The 21470-nt window shown below is 32.2% G+C and overlaps 2 protein-coding genes across 2 annotated transcripts; both read left to right on the top strand.

Moving 5' to 3' along the window:
• The first annotated feature begins 12043 nt into the window (after positions 1-12043).
• Positions 12044-13759, top strand: LOC124848205 (cytochrome P450 71D8-like). The gene is made up of 2 exons (XM_047325845.2): positions 12044-12962; positions 13049-13759. The coding sequence occupies exons 1-2, from the start codon at positions 12057-12059 to the stop codon at positions 13658-13660; spliced, it is 1518 nt and encodes a 505-aa protein (XP_047181801.1). The 5' UTR covers positions 12044-12056; the 3' UTR covers positions 13661-13759.
• Positions 13760-17439: 3680 nt separating this feature from the next.
• Positions 17440-18081, top strand: LOC148193059 (uncharacterized). Its single transcript, XM_088099350.1, has one exon. It carries the CDS (start codon positions 17440-17442, stop codon positions 18079-18081), a length of 642 nt encoding a protein of 213 aa, XP_087955476.1.
• Positions 18082-21470: the final 3389 nt, after the last annotated feature.

The raw sequence follows: 21470 nt of genomic DNA, 5'->3' as shown, positions 1-21470 counted from the left end.
AATAATACATCATAATTGTTATATTTTGTAATTATTACAATCACGTAATTTATTTTACTAATCTTTTACGTTTATAGTCCGAACATTTTTTATTTTCTCAAAATAAAATATCTCGATATAATCATATTTTTATCAAACATGTTAACATATGATATGTATTGAGAGAGAAAGTACAACTTTTTCAAAGTGTTGAGCTTTTTGAGTGTTTCATCCTACACCTTCAATATCTCATCCTACACCTCTAACATCACTCTAACATCTCATCCTCTAACATCTCATCCTGTATTTCCAAAAATTTTATTTTTACCCTTCTAACATCTGTACCTCCATTTGTTTCAAAAATTTTATTTTTAACTTTTTTCTCTTTCTTATTAAAGACATTTTAATAAATATCTTTTTATTTTATTTTCTTTCTTATTAAAGACACTCTACACCACTTTAATAATAATTCTAATTTAATTTAAATTTAAATATTATTTAATATAATTTTATATTTTAATAATTATTAAATACGATTTATATTATAATAATAGCTATATTAAAAAAATAAAAATAAAATAATAATAATAATAATATAAAATTTGACTTAATATATTCAAATATATTAAATTATATTAAAATATTAAAATAAATTAAACAATTATTAAATTTTAAATAAAAACAAAAATTTTGATATCTGATGAACAAATTTTTAAAATTTTTTGTTTATTTAAAATTTAGTAATTATTTAACTTATTTTAATATAATTTAATATATTTGAATATATTAAATCAAATTTTATACTATTTTATTTTATTATTTTAATTTAATTTTTAATATTACTATTATTATACTATAATATTTAATAATTATTCAAATATAAATTATTAATAATACTTAAATTTTAAATTAAATTATATTATTATTAAGGTGATGTAGAATGTCTTTAATAAGAAAAGAATAAAATAAAACAATATTTATTAAAGTATCTTTAATAGGAAAGAGATGAAAATAAAAAGATATTTATTAAAATTAAAAATGAAATTTTAAAAAAGTTAGAGGTGCATGATGTTAGAAAGTTAAAAATAAAATTTTTTGAGGTGCATGATGAGATGTTGGAGGTGTAGGATGAAACACTCATATTTTTTTCATGGACGATCTTATTGGGTGATGATCCAAATTTAAAAGAATATACCAATATTTCGCGGCAGTTGCTCCCTGCACCACCACCGAATACTCCATGCACCACTCCATACCAATTTTACCCTTCTCTAAAACGGATGCAACATCCGTTTCACCTTCAACGGATGTTGACATCCGTTCGTTCACATATTTTATATTTTAATTTATTGTTTTTAACATATATTTTAAATTTAATTTATTTTTTTATTTTAAAAAAAAATAATCTTCAACGGATGCGACGACATCCGTTAACGGATTGTCACATCCGTTTTAATAAAATTTTTAAAACTATTTTGATTATTATTTAAATAATAATATATAAATTAAATTAATAATAATTATTTTATTAAATAAAATAAAATTAATTTATAAATAATTAAGTAATAATTTTAAATTCATTAAATAATATTTATATATTAATTTAAAATATAATAAATTAAAAACTAAAATTTAAAAAGAAAAAACTTCATAGGATGTTGCCACATCCATTTTAATAAATTTTTAAAAACTATTTTATTATTTAAATAATAATACATAAATTAAATTAATAATATTATTTTATTAAATAAAATAAAATTAATTTCTAATTAATTAAATAATATATTTAAAAAAATTAAATAATATTTATATATTAATTTAAAATATAATAAAATAAAAAACTAAAAACTTTGAAAAGAAAAAAACTTCACGGATGTGTAACATCCGTATCCGTTTTAATAAATTTTTAAAAAGTATTTTAATTATTATTTAAAATAATAATACATAAATTAAATTAATAATAATTTAATTAAATAAATAAATTAATTAAATAATAATAATTTTTTAAAAAAATAAATAATATTTATATATTAATTTAAAAATTTTAAAAACTAAAAACTTAAAAAAAAAAAAAACTAAACGGATGTACACATCTGTTAAAGAATTTTATTCAACGGATGTCGACATCCGTTCAAGAGAAAAGGAGGAGGTGTAGGATATTTTAGAATATAAAGGATAGTTTTGGAATTTAAAAAAAGTGTGGTGGTAGCAGGGAGCAATGTGTGTTGGTGTAGGGAGTAACTCTCATATTTCGCTTTCAAGGAAGTTGAGTTACATGGAGGAGTTATTACTCCTGCACCTTCCACTTTTTTTCCCTGCACCCTCACATTCTAAAAATACTTTTTTCAACAAATTTTGAAATCTGTTAAAAGCTTTCCAAAAATCCTTTACTAGATGTCAAAATCTGTTTAAATTTTTTTTCAACAGATGTCAAAATCTGTTGAAGAAAAATTACTTCAATTGATTTTGAAATTCGTTGAAATTTTTTTCGAAAGATTCAACGAATTTCGAAATTCATTTTAAAAAATCTTTCAACAGATCTCGAAATCCATTGAATTTTTTTTTCAGTAGATTTAGAAATCCGTTAAAGAAGAAAAAAATAAGATGTAGGACTTTTTTGAAATACAAAATAGTTTTAAAGTTTTTAGAAAATGTGAGAGTGCATGAGAAATGTGGTAGTAACTCTACATGGAGAAGTAACAAATAAAAATTATGGGAAGACACACTCGTGAATCAAAATTTGGAGAAAGTGATTCATGATATATGCTATAATTATTAGAATATATTTTAACATGAGCTATAATGCTATAATGATTAGTTATGATATGTTTTTTGTAATTAATGTAATATCTTTATAGTTAATAGTTGATTAATTTTTTTATATTTACGATAAGAATAATCTGATTTCCTTCATGATATGCTTTCTATTTTTTAGAAAGTAATTATATCTATATAAAATATGGACATGTAAGGAAAATTAACTATGACCACATGTTTTTTAGGTATTCTTATTTGAAATTATGAATACATATCCACCATATGCATGATTTAAGTGAAAACAAAATAAAAAATCAGTGGATGGAGTGGGTCAAACACTGGTTATATGAGATGGGTCAACAGCACATGTTTAGAAAAGATAAAAGATATAGGTGTTTGAATTTTGTGAGGAAGCTATTCGAAATTAAAACGACACGTTAACTTTTTATATTCATTTTAATATTATATTTTTTTATTTTCTTTTTTAAATAAAAATATATTTTTTTAATTATTTTATTTTATAATATGTATCAAATTAATATAAATTATGTTATTTTATTATTATACTATTTGATGTCGTGTGCCTATGTCAGAATCATTAAAAACGCACTCAAAATCCCTCTGAACGGACGTCAGGTGTCAAGTAACGAGGAATTTGAAATCAGATAGTGGAAGGCAGGTGTCAGCAGATGAGCGGATGTTCGTTTGGACGTGGGAAGCGAAACTGATTTTTCTGAAAACCCGTCTCACTCTCTCTGTATGCACCTTCTTCCCCAAAACCTGATCTTTCAATTTCTCCTCCTTCTCTCTAGAATCTCGCCCTTCTCTCTACCAAAACTCACCCTTTCTCTACTCTGATCTCTGTTTAGGCACCGTGGAAGCACTTCCGGCGTCCCAAGCTTCATTTTGAACCGAACAAGTTTCAAGTTTGAACGGATAAGTGTATCTGTCTTTAGTCGTTCGTCTTCTGCTACATGCAAACCTAGTTCTGGTTGCATGCGGGCATGTAGTCTAAGTTAGGTTTGGTTTCATGTTGTTTGGTTTAGTTTGGAGAGTTGTTGATCGTTGAGAGTAGAAAAATTAGTGGTCAGACGAACCAAAACCTACCTTTAGGACGTTCATTCACGTATCGAGGTAAGGGAAGCTTATTAATTTAATTTACATGTTTTTATACTAAATGAACGTTCGTTGACTTGATGATGGTATCTGAAAAATGATTGAGTGATGTTATGATGCATGAAATGTATGAAATCTCTATGTTTGGATGTGATGAAATGTGAAAATGATTATGATATGGATGTGAAGGATTATGAAGTTATATGTTAAGAAATGAGTTAGAATATAAATAATTCTGGTATGAAATTTCCACTATGAAATTGTATGTTCGGTACTGAACGGTCCTCGACCGTTCGGTATTTCTAGTAAGCTTGGTTGAAATTGGATTCTTTCATTTGGAAAGAATCCTAGTTGGGGACGAGCGTATTCGTGTGGTAATACTATGCTTGAGCGTTCGACCAAGCACAATTGTGTTTGTGTATCCTGTGATAAACTCAATATATATATATATATATATATATATATATATATATATATATATATATATGTAATTGTATATTATTGTTGTTCGTAGACACTACTTCAATAGTATCTTATTATACTTATCAATCCGTTTATTATAAGTTTATTAGTGCTCGGTCTTACACCAAGCGCTCTTACTGAGTAGTGCTCGGTCTTATACCAAGCGTTCGTACTCATTTCTTGTATGATCAATAGCGTTCGTTCAACTTTAGTAGAATTTCATTTTACCAAGTTCGGTCATTGACGGGCATTGGGTTCCTGTATATGAATTATTCTAAATATGGTTCTTTAACGTCTTGACGTGTCTACATTAATTGGATCCGGCATAGAGCCTCCGTACTTGATATATTATTTGAGTGTTGGTTTGAACTCACGAGAGTCAGTTCATTTAACTGATTCACGTAGTAAGTAACGTCCGTCATATATTATATGTTTGTACTCGGTTTATTCCTAAATCTAATAGTAACCCTCTCGGTCTTATTCTATTATCGAACGGGAGATTTCTCGGTCTCGTTCCTAGTGTTCATCCTCGTTCTGAGTGAGGACTGAACGTTCGGTAATTGATGATTTTAGTAATTGGTGATAAAGATGAAATAAAAATGATGGATAATAAAAGATGGAGAGTATATGAGATAAATGAAAGATTGTGGATTTTAAACGAGCGTTCCAGGGAGGAACGACTCTTGGATGAATATTGAAATTGTAAAGTATGAATGTGGTAATGCTTAGCTGGCGGTTCATCCTGATGTTCCGTGAGTACTCGTCCTCACGTAGAGGAGGGTAGGTCATGTGTGGGAACGGCAGGAGGTCCTAGTCCTTAGGGGTACTTTGGACAGATAGGACTAACCTCGGGTGGCAGCTGAGGAGAGTATTCTAGTTACTACATCACCGGGGTGCCTGAACGTCGTAGCTACACAGATTTCATACAGTCCGGACAGTCAGTCTAGTAATAGGATTTGTATGTTACGAATGTTGAATTTGCCTTGTGCGTTTGATTGTTTGAAGTGTATGCGTATACTTGAAATTAAATTACATTAAGCTTACCCTGTGTTTTATTGTGTTGTCTCGTCTTGTACGTTCGTCTTGTCGTTGCAATGATCATCCGTGTGGATGTGAGCAGAAGGAGACGCGTTGTTGGAAGATGCGCTGGAAGAAGAAAATTTGATAGAGGTGGAAGTGAAGACCGAGCAGTAGGAACGTTCGATTGGTAGATGGTAGTTTTATTGTGAGGTGATCGTTCGGTCACCTCCTCTTTTGATTTTATCTGACCGTTCGGTAGGATCTTTTGTAAACCGTTCGGTCATGTCTTCCCTTATCGTGTATGGTTTAAATGAAAACCTTTATGTAAGGTCGTTCGGCCATGAACTTGCGTTGATTAGTGTAAGACTGAACTGATATATTATTAAATGTAATTATTTCTATCATATGGTTTACTACTGTATTTTTGGGATGTTACAGCCTATGTTATTGTCTCGGTGGTGGATTGTACGTGTAACATTCCATAATCTCACACTTGATAATTCATAATTTATACATTGTAGCATTATATTTAAGGTAATATCCCATAATCTCACACTTGATTAGTTGATATATATATATATATATATATATATATATATATATATATATATTTTAAACTCATATTTCAACTACAAACTCATAAATATAACTCGAATTCTTCTAATTTATTCTTCTATCTCTTTCTTCATTGGCACTGAATCAAACGATCATCGCACATACACAAACACAAACAAGTAGGGTGAACTAACATGCAACAAATCATTTATAAAACATGCATCATACAACAATCGCATCATAGATATTCATCCCATCATACTACAATCCCTAATAGATACTCATCCCACAATACCCAATAGACATTCATCCCACAATACCCAATAGACACTTATCCCACAATACTCAATAGACACTCATTCCACAATACCCAATAGACACTCATTCCACAATACCCAATAGACACTCATCCCACAATACTGAATAGACACTCATTCCACAATATCCAATAGACACTCATTCGGATTATACGTTGATGAGCAGTCACGGGAGGTTATGCACTTGTGATGACTTCTACTTCTTCTTACAAATACACTTACAAAATACTCCATACCATACACAAGGTTAGTCTTCAACACTATGTCCAAAACCGGCACATAGACCAGGACCTCCTGCCCCTCTCACCACATAATTCATCCTTCTCTACTTGAGACTGGATGATTATTAGAGTATCAGGATAACCTCCAACAACAAGACCCTCAACATCAACATATACACAAATACCATATCATTACAGAATCTCTCCACGAGACTCATACCATGCTCATATTCCTCAACTCATATTATACCATTACAAAATCTCCCCATAATACTCATATCATGTTCAGATGCATAAATTCAAATCCAATACAATAAAATACAATCATCACAAAAATCATACAAAATGAATATATCACAAAATAAATTAACAATACTAAAATATCACCATAAATGGTCACTGGAGAAGAATCAAATGTTTGACGAATCAAACTCACCATAAACGCCAGTACATATGACTAGTCACAACTTACTGGATTTGACCAGGGCTGCTCTATGATCAAGGATGTACCAACTCCGGTTTTTAAGATTCCTCTATCCTACCATCACAGTTATAATTCATAATTCCATATCTACCACAATAACATGAATTCATCAGAAATTTTCATTCCAACAAGATATATTGCACAATAATTTAACATTACATAATCTGTTCAACAAGATTTAAGTTAAAAACTTGTCAAGTAGACTTCTAGGAAAGAGAGGTGCGTCACAATGGACAACTTAAGTACCAAGTCTTTCCTTAGCCAAAGTGTTCCTCAACTAGTTTTAACAAATTTCTTATTTGCAGATTCAAAACAACAATATGTAATATTAACACAGAAATTTAATATAGATAGATATATAACAAGCACCTATGTTTTTCATTAACAGTATTCACACAGAATTTCAAGACATGAATAGTAATAAAACAATATTAAATCATAATATAAAAGCTTAGAAAGGTTAGCTCCCCTACCTCTATTTCAGACTTAATCTCTTGCTCAGAATTTGTTTCCCCGAAAACCCTCAAGAACTTCTACTCTTCTCGCAACTAAAAATTTCTTCGTAACTCTTTCTTCTCTATTTCTCAAGATTTATAACTTGATTCTTCCTCTCTTTGTGCAAAATAACCTCCCCTCTCATGGCTATTTATAGTCCAAAAAATTTTACTATCTAACAATTTTTTAATATTATTTATTATTTTATTATATTAATATTTTAATCACCACTTGACATATCTGATCCCTCAATAATGACTTCAAACATGGTGTGCTTATCCACTATCATTATTTTAATTTTTTTTAAACAAAAAGGTTGAAAAGAGTTTGAACCCATGTTCTTGAAATCACCACAATTTTCTACCATTTAAGTTATCAAAATTTTTTATTTAGCTTTCCACATTTTATTTTTACATAAACTTATTAATTATATTTTTCATTTACAAAGAAATTTATTACTACTACTAGTAATAAAATTGTTACTATTAAGGTAAATATTTTTCATGGATCTTAAAGTACGTCACTAGTTTACGGAGTAGCCTGCTTCTATCATTTCCGTTGCTCTGCCAAAGACTCCTTCAGCTCTATTATGTCTCTTTACAAATAACACCAATCTCTTTATTAATAAGTGCAATATTTTTCGTATTAATAAATATATTTTGACTTCTTAAAACAACAATTTCTCTTACTATGTTTTCATGCTACAAAGTATTTTAAATTTGGTGATAAAATTAATAGCTAATTCAAGTATCATGGGAGTATCTTCATTCATAATTTTTCTAAGTTTTGTGAATTCATGTTTTTGTCACTATTTTATCCTTCATTCCATTTGAATAAGTAAATGTTATGTGTATAAGGTATTTCATGTCAAACTCAATGTTAAACAGTTATAACAGTTAATGTACAATAAATACAATATACAATAACTTATAACTTGTATTTATAATTTTGGATTAATACTACTTAATTATGATTCAGTTATTGATAATCCTATTTTGTTCTAAGCTAATAATTATTGATATTAATCTCGTGTTAAAGTGATCATTCTATCCATAAGAAAAAAAAAGTCATTAATTTGTATGGATATGGCCATATCACAATACAATATAACATATAAACTAAAAACTATAAAATACATATATATATATATATATATATATATATATATATATATATATATATATATATATATATATATAATTTGTGATCTTTTTTCACCAAAACGTTAAAGACTGATTTAAAAAACTGAAATTTATTTAAAGAATGGATAAAATACATGCAAATATAAGAAATCAAATCCCTATAATACTTAAAAAAATGAAGTTATTTGTTAACAATATCGCACCATATATAATATATTTTGTTTTGTAGTAATACCGGAATACTTTATCTATTGCTTTTAAAATGACATCACGTATCATATTTTTCTTACATTTCACAAATTTTCTTTTGCATACTAGAAGAAAGAAAATGTTGTCTCCTGACGAAAAGTAGCAACGAATGAGACATAATGTCTACTTATTTATTTTTTAAATATTATATGCTACTTTTTTTTGTATAATACTTAGTAAAATATTAAATATACGTACATTATCTAATTTCGTGAATATGATAGGTTATGTTTAAATTCAATGTGTAGCATTTTAAAACAAATACTATATATAAAATACAAAGTATATGAAAAAATTTCATATATAAACTTTTTGAAAGAGAGAAAATAAAGTAAAGTGAAACTTTATGTTTTTTTTTTAAATACTGAAGAATGACAAAATATTCCTGTAGCCTACAATGACAAAATCTACGCCAATTTAACAATGTTAGAAAATCATAATGGATATAATGACCGCCAAATAGTATCTAGATATACAGCATTTTACAAAATGATTTTTTTTTCTTGGCTAAACAACTTTTTGGTTTCTTTTCAACCACATTTTTTTGACAAGTCCACTCTATGAAAGACTTTCAGTCATAGTTCGGTAAGATGACTTTTCGAACCAGACGAAAAGGGAACCCAAATTTCTCAACGTTGATTTAGCATTTTACCAATGTATAAATAATTTTTTATATCTAATGAAAATTTAATCAATGTAAAATAACAATCTTACATAGAATAAATATGAAAATATTACTAACTAATTATAAAAAGGTCACCGTATCTTTTTCTATATCATATATTTAAATTTATGTAAATATAAATATATAAGATATTACTTTTGTAATAATGTTTCTATCTAAGTAATATAAATTCATTATTTTCTAAAATCAAATGAACCACGTGGTAACTACGTGGTAATACAAGCGTGCGAGGGACCGAATGAGAAACAAGTATATGAGATCAGTTATATATATATATTTGAGTTAGTATATTTTAGTAATAATAGATTTTAATAAACAAAAATACTCTTATATTATATTATAGATTCTTAAAACTAAAAAAAAAAAATAAGAAATCGTTAAATTCTTATTCATTCCTCTCTCATCCCTCGTTCCTCTCAACCCCTTCTCTTTCATCTTTTTCACTCTAACCTTCTCTTTGTCATTCCTATAGTAGTTCTAACTGAAAAAAATCAGAAACACTTACCTAACCCTAATCCACCTTCCTCACTTATTCAATTTGTTTCTTTCTCGTCTTCATCCTCTCTCTCTCACCCATACACAACAACTCGCGATACCGTAATGTGTTGCTCTTCCTCAGTTCAGTTTAGCAAATCCATATATGTATATATCAATGTTATATAATTGATTTATTTTAATAAATAATTGTTATGCCAACAACTAAAATATGTAAGATATTAATTTTGAGAGAAATTAAGATTTTTTTCAACTTAAACCTCATATTATAAATATTAATTCTTACGTTACATAGAATATTCATAAATTATAATAAAATTTTGTATTACTATTAATTTTTTAATAAAATGTTATAAGTATAGTTTTTTAGAAATTATTAAATTAAAATGGCGTGTTTTATTGTTTAGACAATATAGTCAACAACCATCTAATTGATTGTTATGCTTTCTTTAAAGAAGAAAAAATAAAATAAAAGATCAATGACTAAAGACAATTGTTTCCTTTTTGAAGGTTTATATAGTCAAACGTTTGAATCATATATTTGAATAAAAAATACATTAGAACATCAAAATCAATGATATAAAACTAATACAAAGCATACCCTAAGTAGTGATAGAAAAAAATGGTTTGTAAGTCTTAAACCTCAAACTATCCATCTTATATAATGTTTCAAATTACACTTACCGCATTGATAAAGATTGATAGAAATATTTAATTCACAAATCCTTAGTATATATACAAGAAAATACCAAAAAGAACTTGAAAAATAAATTATATTAAAAAACTATTTTAAAATAAAAATAATTATTATCTCAAGGTATCCTTGAAATTTGACATTTTACCTATGCTCACACGACCAAACCTAATAGTATTCAAATGAAAATTTTATTAAAAAGAATTAAAAATTAAGAACAAAAACATGAAGATCATACCAAACTCATAATAAAAATAAAAATTACACTTCACAAATAAGATCTATTATTGAAAAATATTTTAAATAAATATATGGAAATTACCTATATTGTTTTCTATAAAGAAAAGTCTAAATGAGTAACTTATACGTGTAATAATTTTCTTCTGAACTCTATTAAAGATTTCGCGGTAAGTTTAATTTCAAATATTATATATAAGATAGATAATTTGAGGTTTAAGACCAAATAATTATTTTTTTAAAACTGTAATTTCTGATGAAAATTAGTCAGTAATGGTAAATAGTCATTGATAATGGATATTTATCAATAAATTTTCGACGGTTAAAAATTCGTCGGTAATTATCGACGGATAAAGGATTATTGGTAATTATCGACAACAATTATCAGCAAATAAAAGTTGTCGATAATTATCAACGATAATTACTGACTGTTGTAATCTTTCAATAATTACAGATAATTCGAGGTTCTAGATAATTATTGAAGTATTATGATCGTCGATAATTATTGAAGGATTATGGTCATCGATAATTCAAGTATACGAGGTGATGAATTTATTCGTCAATAATGACCAACACAGGTTGAAATGCTATTAGTAACATTTCTTACCCACTACAATAGACCTTTCAATAAAGCACTCAATGCATTCAAAATTCTTAATTCAAACAAGTAATTAATATCATGAAACATCAAACATGAATTATATAGGTTTGATATTATTATTGATCCCAATTTTTATCAATTTTATTCGAAATAAAGCACATATAAGAAAAGATTTTTATTATTGTAAATACATTAATGCTATGGAATAAGCTTTTCCTGTGATGTGGACACGTCTCATTAAACAAGAGTTATAAAAAGAGAGGGAAGCGATTGAAAGAAAATGTGAAAATATCGAAGTTAAAATATAAATTGATTATTTTCTTATTATTTTTCTTTTAGTGGCAAGTATTTAATGTATTTTATATTTTGTAGATATTAGGTAAAATGTAGAAAAACTAACAGGTACTCACGGAATTTCAACGCCCAAAGTATTGTTCTTCCATTAAAAAAGGTAAAATTGTTGTCGAAGCGGATCGAAAATTCTATAAATAGGAAGCAGGCCATGGCAAACAATACAAACACTTAACAGACAATAAACTATAAAGCCATGGAAGCTGAAGCCAACTTCTTGGTTATTGTCATATCTCTCTTCTTTCTATGGAATTGGTTTGCAAAATATTACAAGCTAAAAGCTAACGACTCTCACAAACTACCCCCTGGTCCAAAGAAGCTACCTTTCATAGGCAACCTGCATCAACTATCAGGAGCAGGTTCACTTCCACATCGTGCTTTCTACAAGCTTGCTCATATATATGGACCTCTCATGCACCTCCAACTTGGTGAAATTTCTACAGTGGTTGCATCCTCGCCCGGCTTGGCCAAGGAAATAATGAAAACAAATGATACTGCTTTTGCGCAGAGACCTCAATTTGTTTTCGGTGACATTTTGTCCTATGGAGGAAAGAATATTGTTTTTGCTCCATATGGTGATTACTGGAGACAAATAAAAAAAATATCTGTGTTGGAGCTTCTAAGCGCCAAAAGGGTCAAGTCTTTCTCTTTCATCAGAGAAGAGGAGACGGCAAAGTTTATAGATTCAATTCGAAAATCAGCAGGTTCACCCGTCAATCTTACTGCTAAAATTTACTCCTTGATGAGTGATTTTGTTTTCAGGGCAGCTTTTGGTAGAAAATATAAGGACCAAGAATTTGTTGTGCCTCTGATGCGAAGAGTAATAGAAGAAGCGGCAGGATTTAGTTTTGTCGATCTCTTTCCTTCGTTGAAATTCATACATTTCATAACTGGGAAGAGGGCAAAATTGGAGCAGCTGCAGAAGCAGGTTGACAAGGTATTGGATAACGTTGTGAAAGAACATGAAGAAAAACGAAAAGAGGCAAAAGAAGACGGCGTTGAAGTGGAGGATGAGGATTTTGTCGACGTTCTTCTCAGAATTCAACAAAATGACAATCCCGACTTCAAGATGACGACGACACAAATCAAAGCTTTGATATTGGTTAGTAAACACTTGTCTCCTAAATCTACCTTAATATATGTGAGAGTACGTGTTTATCTCCTTGTTTTTTGAATATTTGATCGAAGGATATATTTGTGGCGGGAACTGATACTTCAGCGTCAGTATTAGACTGGATAATGGCAGAAATAGTGAAAAACCCAAGAGTGATGGAGAAAGCACAAAGCGAGATAAGAGAAGCATTTAGAGAAAAGGAAAGAATTGGTGAAAGTGATGTAGAGGAGCTTAATTATTTGAAGTTGGTGATGAAAGAAACGTTGAGGTTACACCCACCAGCTCCTTTGTTGCTCCCTAGAGAATGCAGTGAAGTAAGAAAGCTTGGTGGATACGAAATACCGAAAAAGACGAGAGTTATGATAAACGCATGGAGTATTGGAAGAGATCCTGAATATTGGAGTGATGCTGAGAGGTTTATACCAGAGAGATTCGAAGGTAACTGCGTGGATTTCAAAGGGAATAACTATGAGTATGTGCCATTTGGGGCAGGAAGGAGAATGTGCCCAGGCATGGCATTTGGTTTGGCAAGCATTATGCTTCCGCTGGCTCTCTTACTCTATCACTTCAACTGGGAACTACCAGATAACATGAAAGCTGAGAATATGGATATGGCTGAACACTTCGGAGTCGTTATTAGTAGGGAAAACCAGTTGCTTTTAATTCCCTCTCTTTATCATCCCTGACTTCATCTTTATCAGCTCCTATCAAAATTAAACCTCCTGCTTTATACCATATTAATCCACCTCTATGTCCATCTATGTATTGGCTACACAGTTTCGTATTATTAAATTATTACTTTTAAAAATATATATACAGTAATACAAGCTACTTATTTTGTAATTTTTTTTTTATATAATTCTCTTTCTCTCTCTATTTATATATCCAGCTCATCAGCTTAATATCAAAAACTCAATTTTTACAAGGTAACAAACCTATACTTAAATTTTAGCTGTATTATTGTTAATAAATATGACATCGTCGATCGATATATTGTTGTTACATTTGAACATCTTAATGAACTTTGTAGAAACTAATATTAATAAATTCAATTTGCTCCCATTAAAAAGTAGAATTTTGAATTGTTTTTTAGTTATTTCCTTGCTAATCACTCACTTTTACGTATAGCTTTAAGATGCTTGTTTTATAGAATAAAATTTTAAAATAAGTAGATTTTAACCAAGCGCACACAAAGGAGGCTTTTTACATTTTTAAAATGAATGTATGCAATAAATTATTTTTGTTCTAGAAGTCTAAATTTAGAGATTATAAATCTTCTCCCGATCATTTTTTTCTCTTTTTTATATTATTTTTTCTCCTAGACTGATTTTTTTTCATTCACATATTTCTCTTTCATCCAATGAAAAAAAAATTATCTCACCAAACAATTTTTTCAAATTAAAGTCATTATTATTGGCTTAAACAATGTTAAATTAAATAAATTTTAAAACACATTGAATAAACTGTTCTAAATAAAATCAAGTTAATAATTAATAATAAGTTAGTCTCGACTTAATGAATACTAGTTAAAATTAACCTTCAAAAGTTAATACTATTTCATTAGAGTTGATTTTTATAATTCACTGCACTGCAAATTTGATACTATCATAATTAATTAGTGTCAATTTGTTATCATTGTCTTTATCCAATGTTAAATATCTAGTTTTTTTACAGTAATGGAATTAAGGAAAAAAAGTTTGTCTGTAAATGGCAAGAACAATATTTTACTTGTGAAATTAGACTATTATTAAGTGCGATTTGAATAGTCACCAGACTTTTTGTGTGCATGATGTAAGCAGAAACAAAGTTTCTCCAGTTTATAAATTATGTTATGTATTTCAATTAAAAGGATAGCACATGTAGTTGAATAATCATCTCCTTTCCAGAATGTGCCTCTTCTTCTTGCAAATAATATTCGGAAAGTTAAATGAATAATAAGTAAAAGTGGACTGAGCATTAAGGCGTGTAAAATCAATTAGTACAAAAATCCCAAGTCCTTTTATATGTGTTAAATTTGAACATTAAGCTCTGAAAACTATGGACTCCATCATTTGAATCAATTCAAGTCATAGATTCTTCAGAGAAGATAAGTAAAATGCAGAGATTCTATTATGAATAAAATGGTCCTGTCAATTAACAGCTTAATAGATAATTTTTCAGAGACTATACCCAACACGTTTTCTAATTTCATGGATTAGGTTGTTGATTAGACTCTTCTATTATTCTTTGGTCGTTCGGTTTTATGTTGATAATCGTTCGGTTTGTTCTGGTCCTTTGTGACTGAACGTTCTCTTATGATCGTTCGGTTTTGTAGATTCGATTTTGGTTCGTATGTTTCTTTTTTCAGTCTTTGTTATACTCGACCTTCGGTCAGTTTTTTCTTAAACGACTGTTCGTCTTTCTGTTGTTTGTTTTCAGTCGCTTGGATTGGCTATATATTGTAGCCTGTCATTGCGTTTTAAGAATCAATTCAATCTCGAAATATTCAGATCTTTTTTTCTCTCTGTGTTTTCTCTTCTTTCTTCTTTGGGTTTTTCTGTTTCTCCGTTTCACACTCGAACTCAACAATTGGCACCCACCGTGGGGCTGTGAATCAAGAAACTCCAGAAGCGACGACAACCAAGTTCGACATTGAGAAGTTCAATGATTCTAATGATTTCGGGCTGTGGAAGATCAAGATGGAGGCGATCTTGATACAACAGGGATGCGATGAAGCGTTGAAGGGTGAGTGGAACATGGGTGCTGCAATGTCGCAAGAAGAGAAGAAAAGAATGGTGGATAAAGCAAGAAGTGCAATCATACTGTGTCTGGGTGATAAGACGCTGAGGGAGGTTGTGAAGGAAAAAACTGTGACTGGAATATAGGCGAAGTTGGAATCTTTGTACATGACGAGATCACTGGCTCATAGGTTGTGTCTGAAGCAACAACTCTATTCGTTCAAGATGACAGATTCAAGAACCATAGAGGAGCAGCTTGCAAAATTCACTAAGATTGTTGACGATCTGGAGAATATTGACGTGAGATTGAAAGATGAGATAAAGCAGTTATTCTTCTGAATGCACTTCCAAGAACCTTCGAGCATTTCAGGGATGCCTTGCTCTATGGTAAAGATCAGGTGATCACGCTAGAGGAGGTTGTGACGTCAATAAGAACCAAGGAATTTCAAAAGTTCCAAGATTCGAAGGCAACCGAGGAGGTGGCATTTGGGTTGATTTCGGTGAAAGGGAAATGGAAGAAGCGGGCTGGAAATGGGAAGAAGTAGAAGCTAGAAGGTGTGAAACAAGTGAGATGTTTTAAGTGCCAGAAGATGGGACGTATCAAGAAGTATTGTCCATAGAAGGGCAAAACCGTTCGGCCACAGGAAACTGCTGATGTGGCAGAGGCTTCTGAAGGATATGAATCTGCTGGTGTTCTGTTGACTTCGTCTGAAGATTCTCAAAGGAGTTGGGTCATGGATTCTGGCTGCAGCTATCACACGTGCCCGATGAAGGAGTTCTTTGAGAGTCTGGATCAGAAGAAGCATGGAAATGTGCTGCTGGGAAATAACAAGGCTTGCCGAGTGAAGTGGGGTCGGTAAGGCTGAAGATGTTTGATAATCGGAGATGGTACTGCAGGATGTGAGGTATGTGCCTAAACTGAAGAGAAATTTAATTTCAATAAGTTCTTTTGATCTTGGAGGTTACACCACAAAAGTCTAAGATTAAGTGAAGAAGGTGTGTTCTGGAGATTCTGTGGTTGTCAAAGGGAGAAGGAAGAATGACTTGTACATTTTGGAGGGATCCACAGTCATTGGTCATGTCTCGGTAGCAAGTGGGAAGACTGAACACTGCTCGGCTTTGGCACTTAAGGATGGGTCATATCAATGAGAAGGTTCTTGAAGAATTGGAGAAGCAAGGCTTACTTCTGGGTGATAAACTGCAGAAGCTGGATTTTTGTGATCATTGCGTCTTGGAGAAATCACACAGGATACCGTTCGGTTAAGGGAAGCACTTAACGAACGACCATTTGAGTACGCTCATACTGACTTGTGGGGACCTGCAAGAACTCAGACTCATGGTGGAGGAGCGTATTTCCTAGCATCATTGATGATTTTTCAAGAAGAGTGTGGATTTACGTTCTGAAGAATAAATCTAAAACTTTTTAGAGACTCAAGGAGTGGCATACATAGACCGAGAACCAATTGGGGTGTAGGCTGAAATGTTTGAGAACTGACAATGGTCTGGAGTTTGTTTTAGAGGAATTTAATGAGTTCTGCAAGTTTAAAGGGATCAGGAGGCACAAGACTGTAGTGGGAACTCCTCAACAGAATGGTCTGGCTGAAAGGATGAACAGAACAATTCTGGAGAGGGTTCGGTGCATGCTACTTGGATCAAGGTTATCAAAGGCTTTCTGGGGATAGGCTGCCAATACAGTCGTATACTTGCTTAACAGGAGTCTGTCTTCGGATCTCAATCACAAAACACCAATGGAAGTTTGGAGTGGACGACCGACTGATTACTCAAACTTGAGGGTGTTCGGTTCTTTGGCATTTGCTCATATCAAAGGGGATAAGCTGGAGGCCCGAGCGGTAAAGAGTGTATTCCTTAGATATGCTGAAGGAGTTAAGGGATACAGGCTATGGAGGTTAGATACTAAACCGTTCAAGCTGATAATTAGTAGGGATGTCGCTTTTGACGAAACGAGAATGACAATGCATACTGAAAATCCTAGATGCGAGAAGAATACGTTCGTTGAGGTGGAGCATACTACTGATGGAGTCGTTCGGTCATTGATTGAGGAAGACCGATTGGATGAAGTGCGAGACGAAATCGTTCGGTCATTAGATGAGAACCGAACGGGTGAAGGGCAAAGCCAGTCTATCACAGATCTTGGTGATGATACAGATGGTATATCTGGTGATGTGAGTCACTCAAGAGGAGCTGGTGATGAATTGAGGAATTATCAGCTTGTCCGTGATAGGGAAAGGAGGATCTCTAAGCCAACCAAACGGTTTGGAGAGGCAAATTTAATTTGCTACGCCTTGAATGTTGCTGAAGATCTTGAAAGCTCGGGTGAACCGAGAAGTTACAAGGAGGCTCTTCACAGTAGTGATCGACATCTTTGGTAGGGTGCTATGGAGGAAGAGCTGAAGCCGTTGAGGAAGAATAACACCTGGAGATTGGTGGATCTGCCAAAGGGTAAGAAGGTTGTAGGTTCAAAATGGATCCTCAAGAAAAAGGAAGCTATACCAGGGGGTAAAAAAGCAAGGTACAAAGCAAGGTTATTGCCAAAGGCTTTACTCAGATTGAGGGTGTAGATTATCATGAGATTTTTTCTCCTATTGTGAAGCAATGTTCGGTCAGAGTTTTAATGGTGATAGTTACTCACCGCAATTTGCATCTAGAACAGTTGGATGTGAGGACTGCGTTTCTGCATGAAGACTTGGAGGAAACCATTTATATGAAGCAGCCGGAGGGGTTTTCTTTGGATGAAAGGGTGTGCCTGTTGCATAAGTCTCTGTATGGCTTGAAGCAAAGTCCAAGGCAGAGGTACGGGAAATTTGATGATTTCCTGAAAAAGCTAAACTTCAAGCGGTGCAATTATGATGACTGCGTGTATACTTGAACTATGACAATGAGATACTGTATCTTCTTCTATATGTGGATGATATTCTGATTGCCAGCAATGACATGAGATGAAAGCAAAGTTGAGTGGTGCTTTCAAGATGAAGGAACTTGGAGAAGCAAGGCGGATCTTGGACATTGACATAAAGAGAGATAAACTGGAGGGAAACTTGTTTTTATCTCAAAAGATTTATTTGCAGAAGGTGATTTTAAGGTATCAGATGAATGAATCAAAACCAGCTGGCACACTGATCGGTCAACACTTGAAACTCACCAAAGAACAATGCTCGAAGACCAAGGATGAAAGGAGGAAGATGAAATCTGTTTCATTTTCAAATGGGTTTGGGAGCATTATGTATGGCATGGTCTGCACAAGACCTGACCTAGCGCATGGGGTAAGTGTTCTCAGTCGGTTTATGATTGATCCTGGACAAATTCACTAGCAAGCGTTAAAGTGAATGCTTAGATACATACATGGGTCTCTTAATACTGGATTACTCTTTCGGAATAACTTTCAAGGTGGAGGTTATATTGAAGGTTTTGTTGATTCAGATTTTGTTGAAGGTTATATTGGAGGTTATATTGAAGGTTATATTCGGAATAACTTTCGCTCTAGAGTTCAATTGGTACCTTACGGTTAAGTGTGAGTTTAATACCGTTCTGTTAAGTGTTGAATTAGTACCGTTCGGTCAGAATTGGATTTAGTACCGTTCGATCAGGCTTTGATTTAATACTGTTCGGTGAAGTGCTGATGTGGTACTGGTCGGTCATGTGTTAGTGATCATTAGGCCAGGATTCTCTCGTACTTTAGGTGTTCGGCAAATTGACCTAGGGGTTCGACCAAGACTCAAAACGTTTGTCCTAATGGTGTCCGGTTTAATAGTGTTTGATTTTGAGTGTTTGGTCTTGATACATTAGTGAGTATAAGCGTTCATTCTTAACTTGGTACTCTTGGGTAACAATCTTGAGCGTTCGGCCTTAAGTTGGTATTCTTAGGTTTGGATCTTGAGCGTTCGGCCTTGGTGTATTAGTGATTATGAGCGTTCGACCTTAAGTTGGTAATCTTAGGTTTCAATCTTAAGCGTTCGGTCTTGGTACATTAGTGATGGTTAGCGTTCGGTCTTGATGATGTTTATTCTTAGTTAGTGATCGTTCATAGGGAACGTTCGTTCTCGATGATGTTTATCCTCAGGAAGTACTCGTCAAAGGTAGTGTTCGGACTTGATGAGGCTTGATCTTTGAGCGTTCATCCAAACAGTAGTCGATTCAATATGATGTTCGGTTTTAGCGTTCGACCTAATAGTGTTTAATCCAAGATGGTGTTCGGTTTTGGCGTTCGGCCTAATAGTGTTGAATTCAATATGATGTATGGTTTTAGCGTTCGGCCTAATAGTGTTTAATCCAAGATGGTGTTCGGTTTTGGTGTTCGGACTAACAGTGTTGAATTCAATATGGTGCTCGGTTTTAGCGTTCGGCCTAATAGTGTTGAATCCAATATAGTGCTCGGTTATAGCGTTCGGCAAATAGTGTTCGACCAAATAGTGTTCGGCCAAATAGTGATCGCCCAAATAGTGTTCTGCCAAATAGTGCTCGGTCAAATAGTGTTCGGTTCCAAGTTCACTTTGCTCTTGTTCTGGATTGAATTGAGTGTGCACAATGTTCGGAATATATATACTGTGATGTGATTTATGTGAAAAGTATGTGAATGTATGAGATATGTTGGATTTACTGTGATAATATGGTGGTATCTGGTTATTCATGACTTGGGTTTCAAAGTAACAGTATGATTCATGGACGTAATTCCATGATCCTCAAGGAGAGGATACATGGTGGTGATTTGGGGGTGTATAGATTGATTGCATGGTAGCTCAGTCTTGGGGGTTTTCCTGACGCTCTAATGGTCTTTCATTCTCAAGTAGAGAGGATTGATCCATGTGGTGAGGAGTAGCAGGAGGTCCTAGTCTTGGAGGCTTCCAGTATGCTCCAGGGCGCGGAACGGACTAACCTCGTGAGGGTGGTAGGGTGGAACCCATTGGCAATGACTTTGCAAAGCAGTAGAGGCCACCACGAGTGCATAACCCGCCATAGCTCGGTAATCATTATGGTCCGGACGAGTCGGTCTATAAAGCAACGAGTCGGGGTATAAAGTAACAAGTCTTGTGATGTCAGTTTACCATGTTTGGATGACTTTTGCATGTCGGGTGAGATTGTATAACATGCTTTTTATATCTAGCTCACCCTTGCTTATTTGTATTGCTTGTGTATGTTTCTTTGGCGATGATCATCCACTTGGATGGGAGCAGATGGCAGGGAGGATACTTTGGGAACAGCTCTTGATGGAGACGGTAGTGCTGCAGCTTAGATTTGCTAGTTTTTATTCCATGAATTCATATTATTTGGAAGAACTTTTGAGTATTTAATGTTTTAAATTCTCCGTAATTTCCAGGGAGAAATTCTAATACTCTAGTTGTCAATTTCGCACTATTCAAAGAATGACTGTAATCCTTAATTACTCTTGACTGCTTTCCTATATTATGCATGATGACATATTTATTATATATGTATGACGTATATAATTGGGATGTCACCCTGGCTACTCCAATTTTTCTACAAACAAATATTTACATAATTTTAAACCACTCAAAGTATAAAACATGAACTACTGCAGAGTCCTCCTCTTTCTAAAGCTATTTTATTAGTTTGGTATAATTTAATTTTGAAATTATTAAAATGAGATAACTTCAAAAAAAAAAAATTCAACAAGTCATCATGCTCACTCGACACAATTATATAAAAAAGAAATTATGTGATACTAAGACGATTTTATTTTAACTTAAATTAAATCGTGTTAAGTTGATTTTTATGAAAAACAATTAAAGTTGTCACACTTCTT

This window comes from Vigna umbellata, chromosome 9 (genome assembly GCF_029865625.1).
Source record: "Vigna umbellata cultivar VRB3 chromosome 9, Vumbellata_1.0, whole genome shotgun sequence".
Lineage (NCBI taxonomy): Eukaryota > Viridiplantae > Streptophyta > Magnoliopsida > Fabales > Fabaceae > Vigna > Vigna umbellata.
Note: the sequence above shows the minus strand (reverse complement) of the source record. Positions and strands in the feature narration are given on the sequence as shown.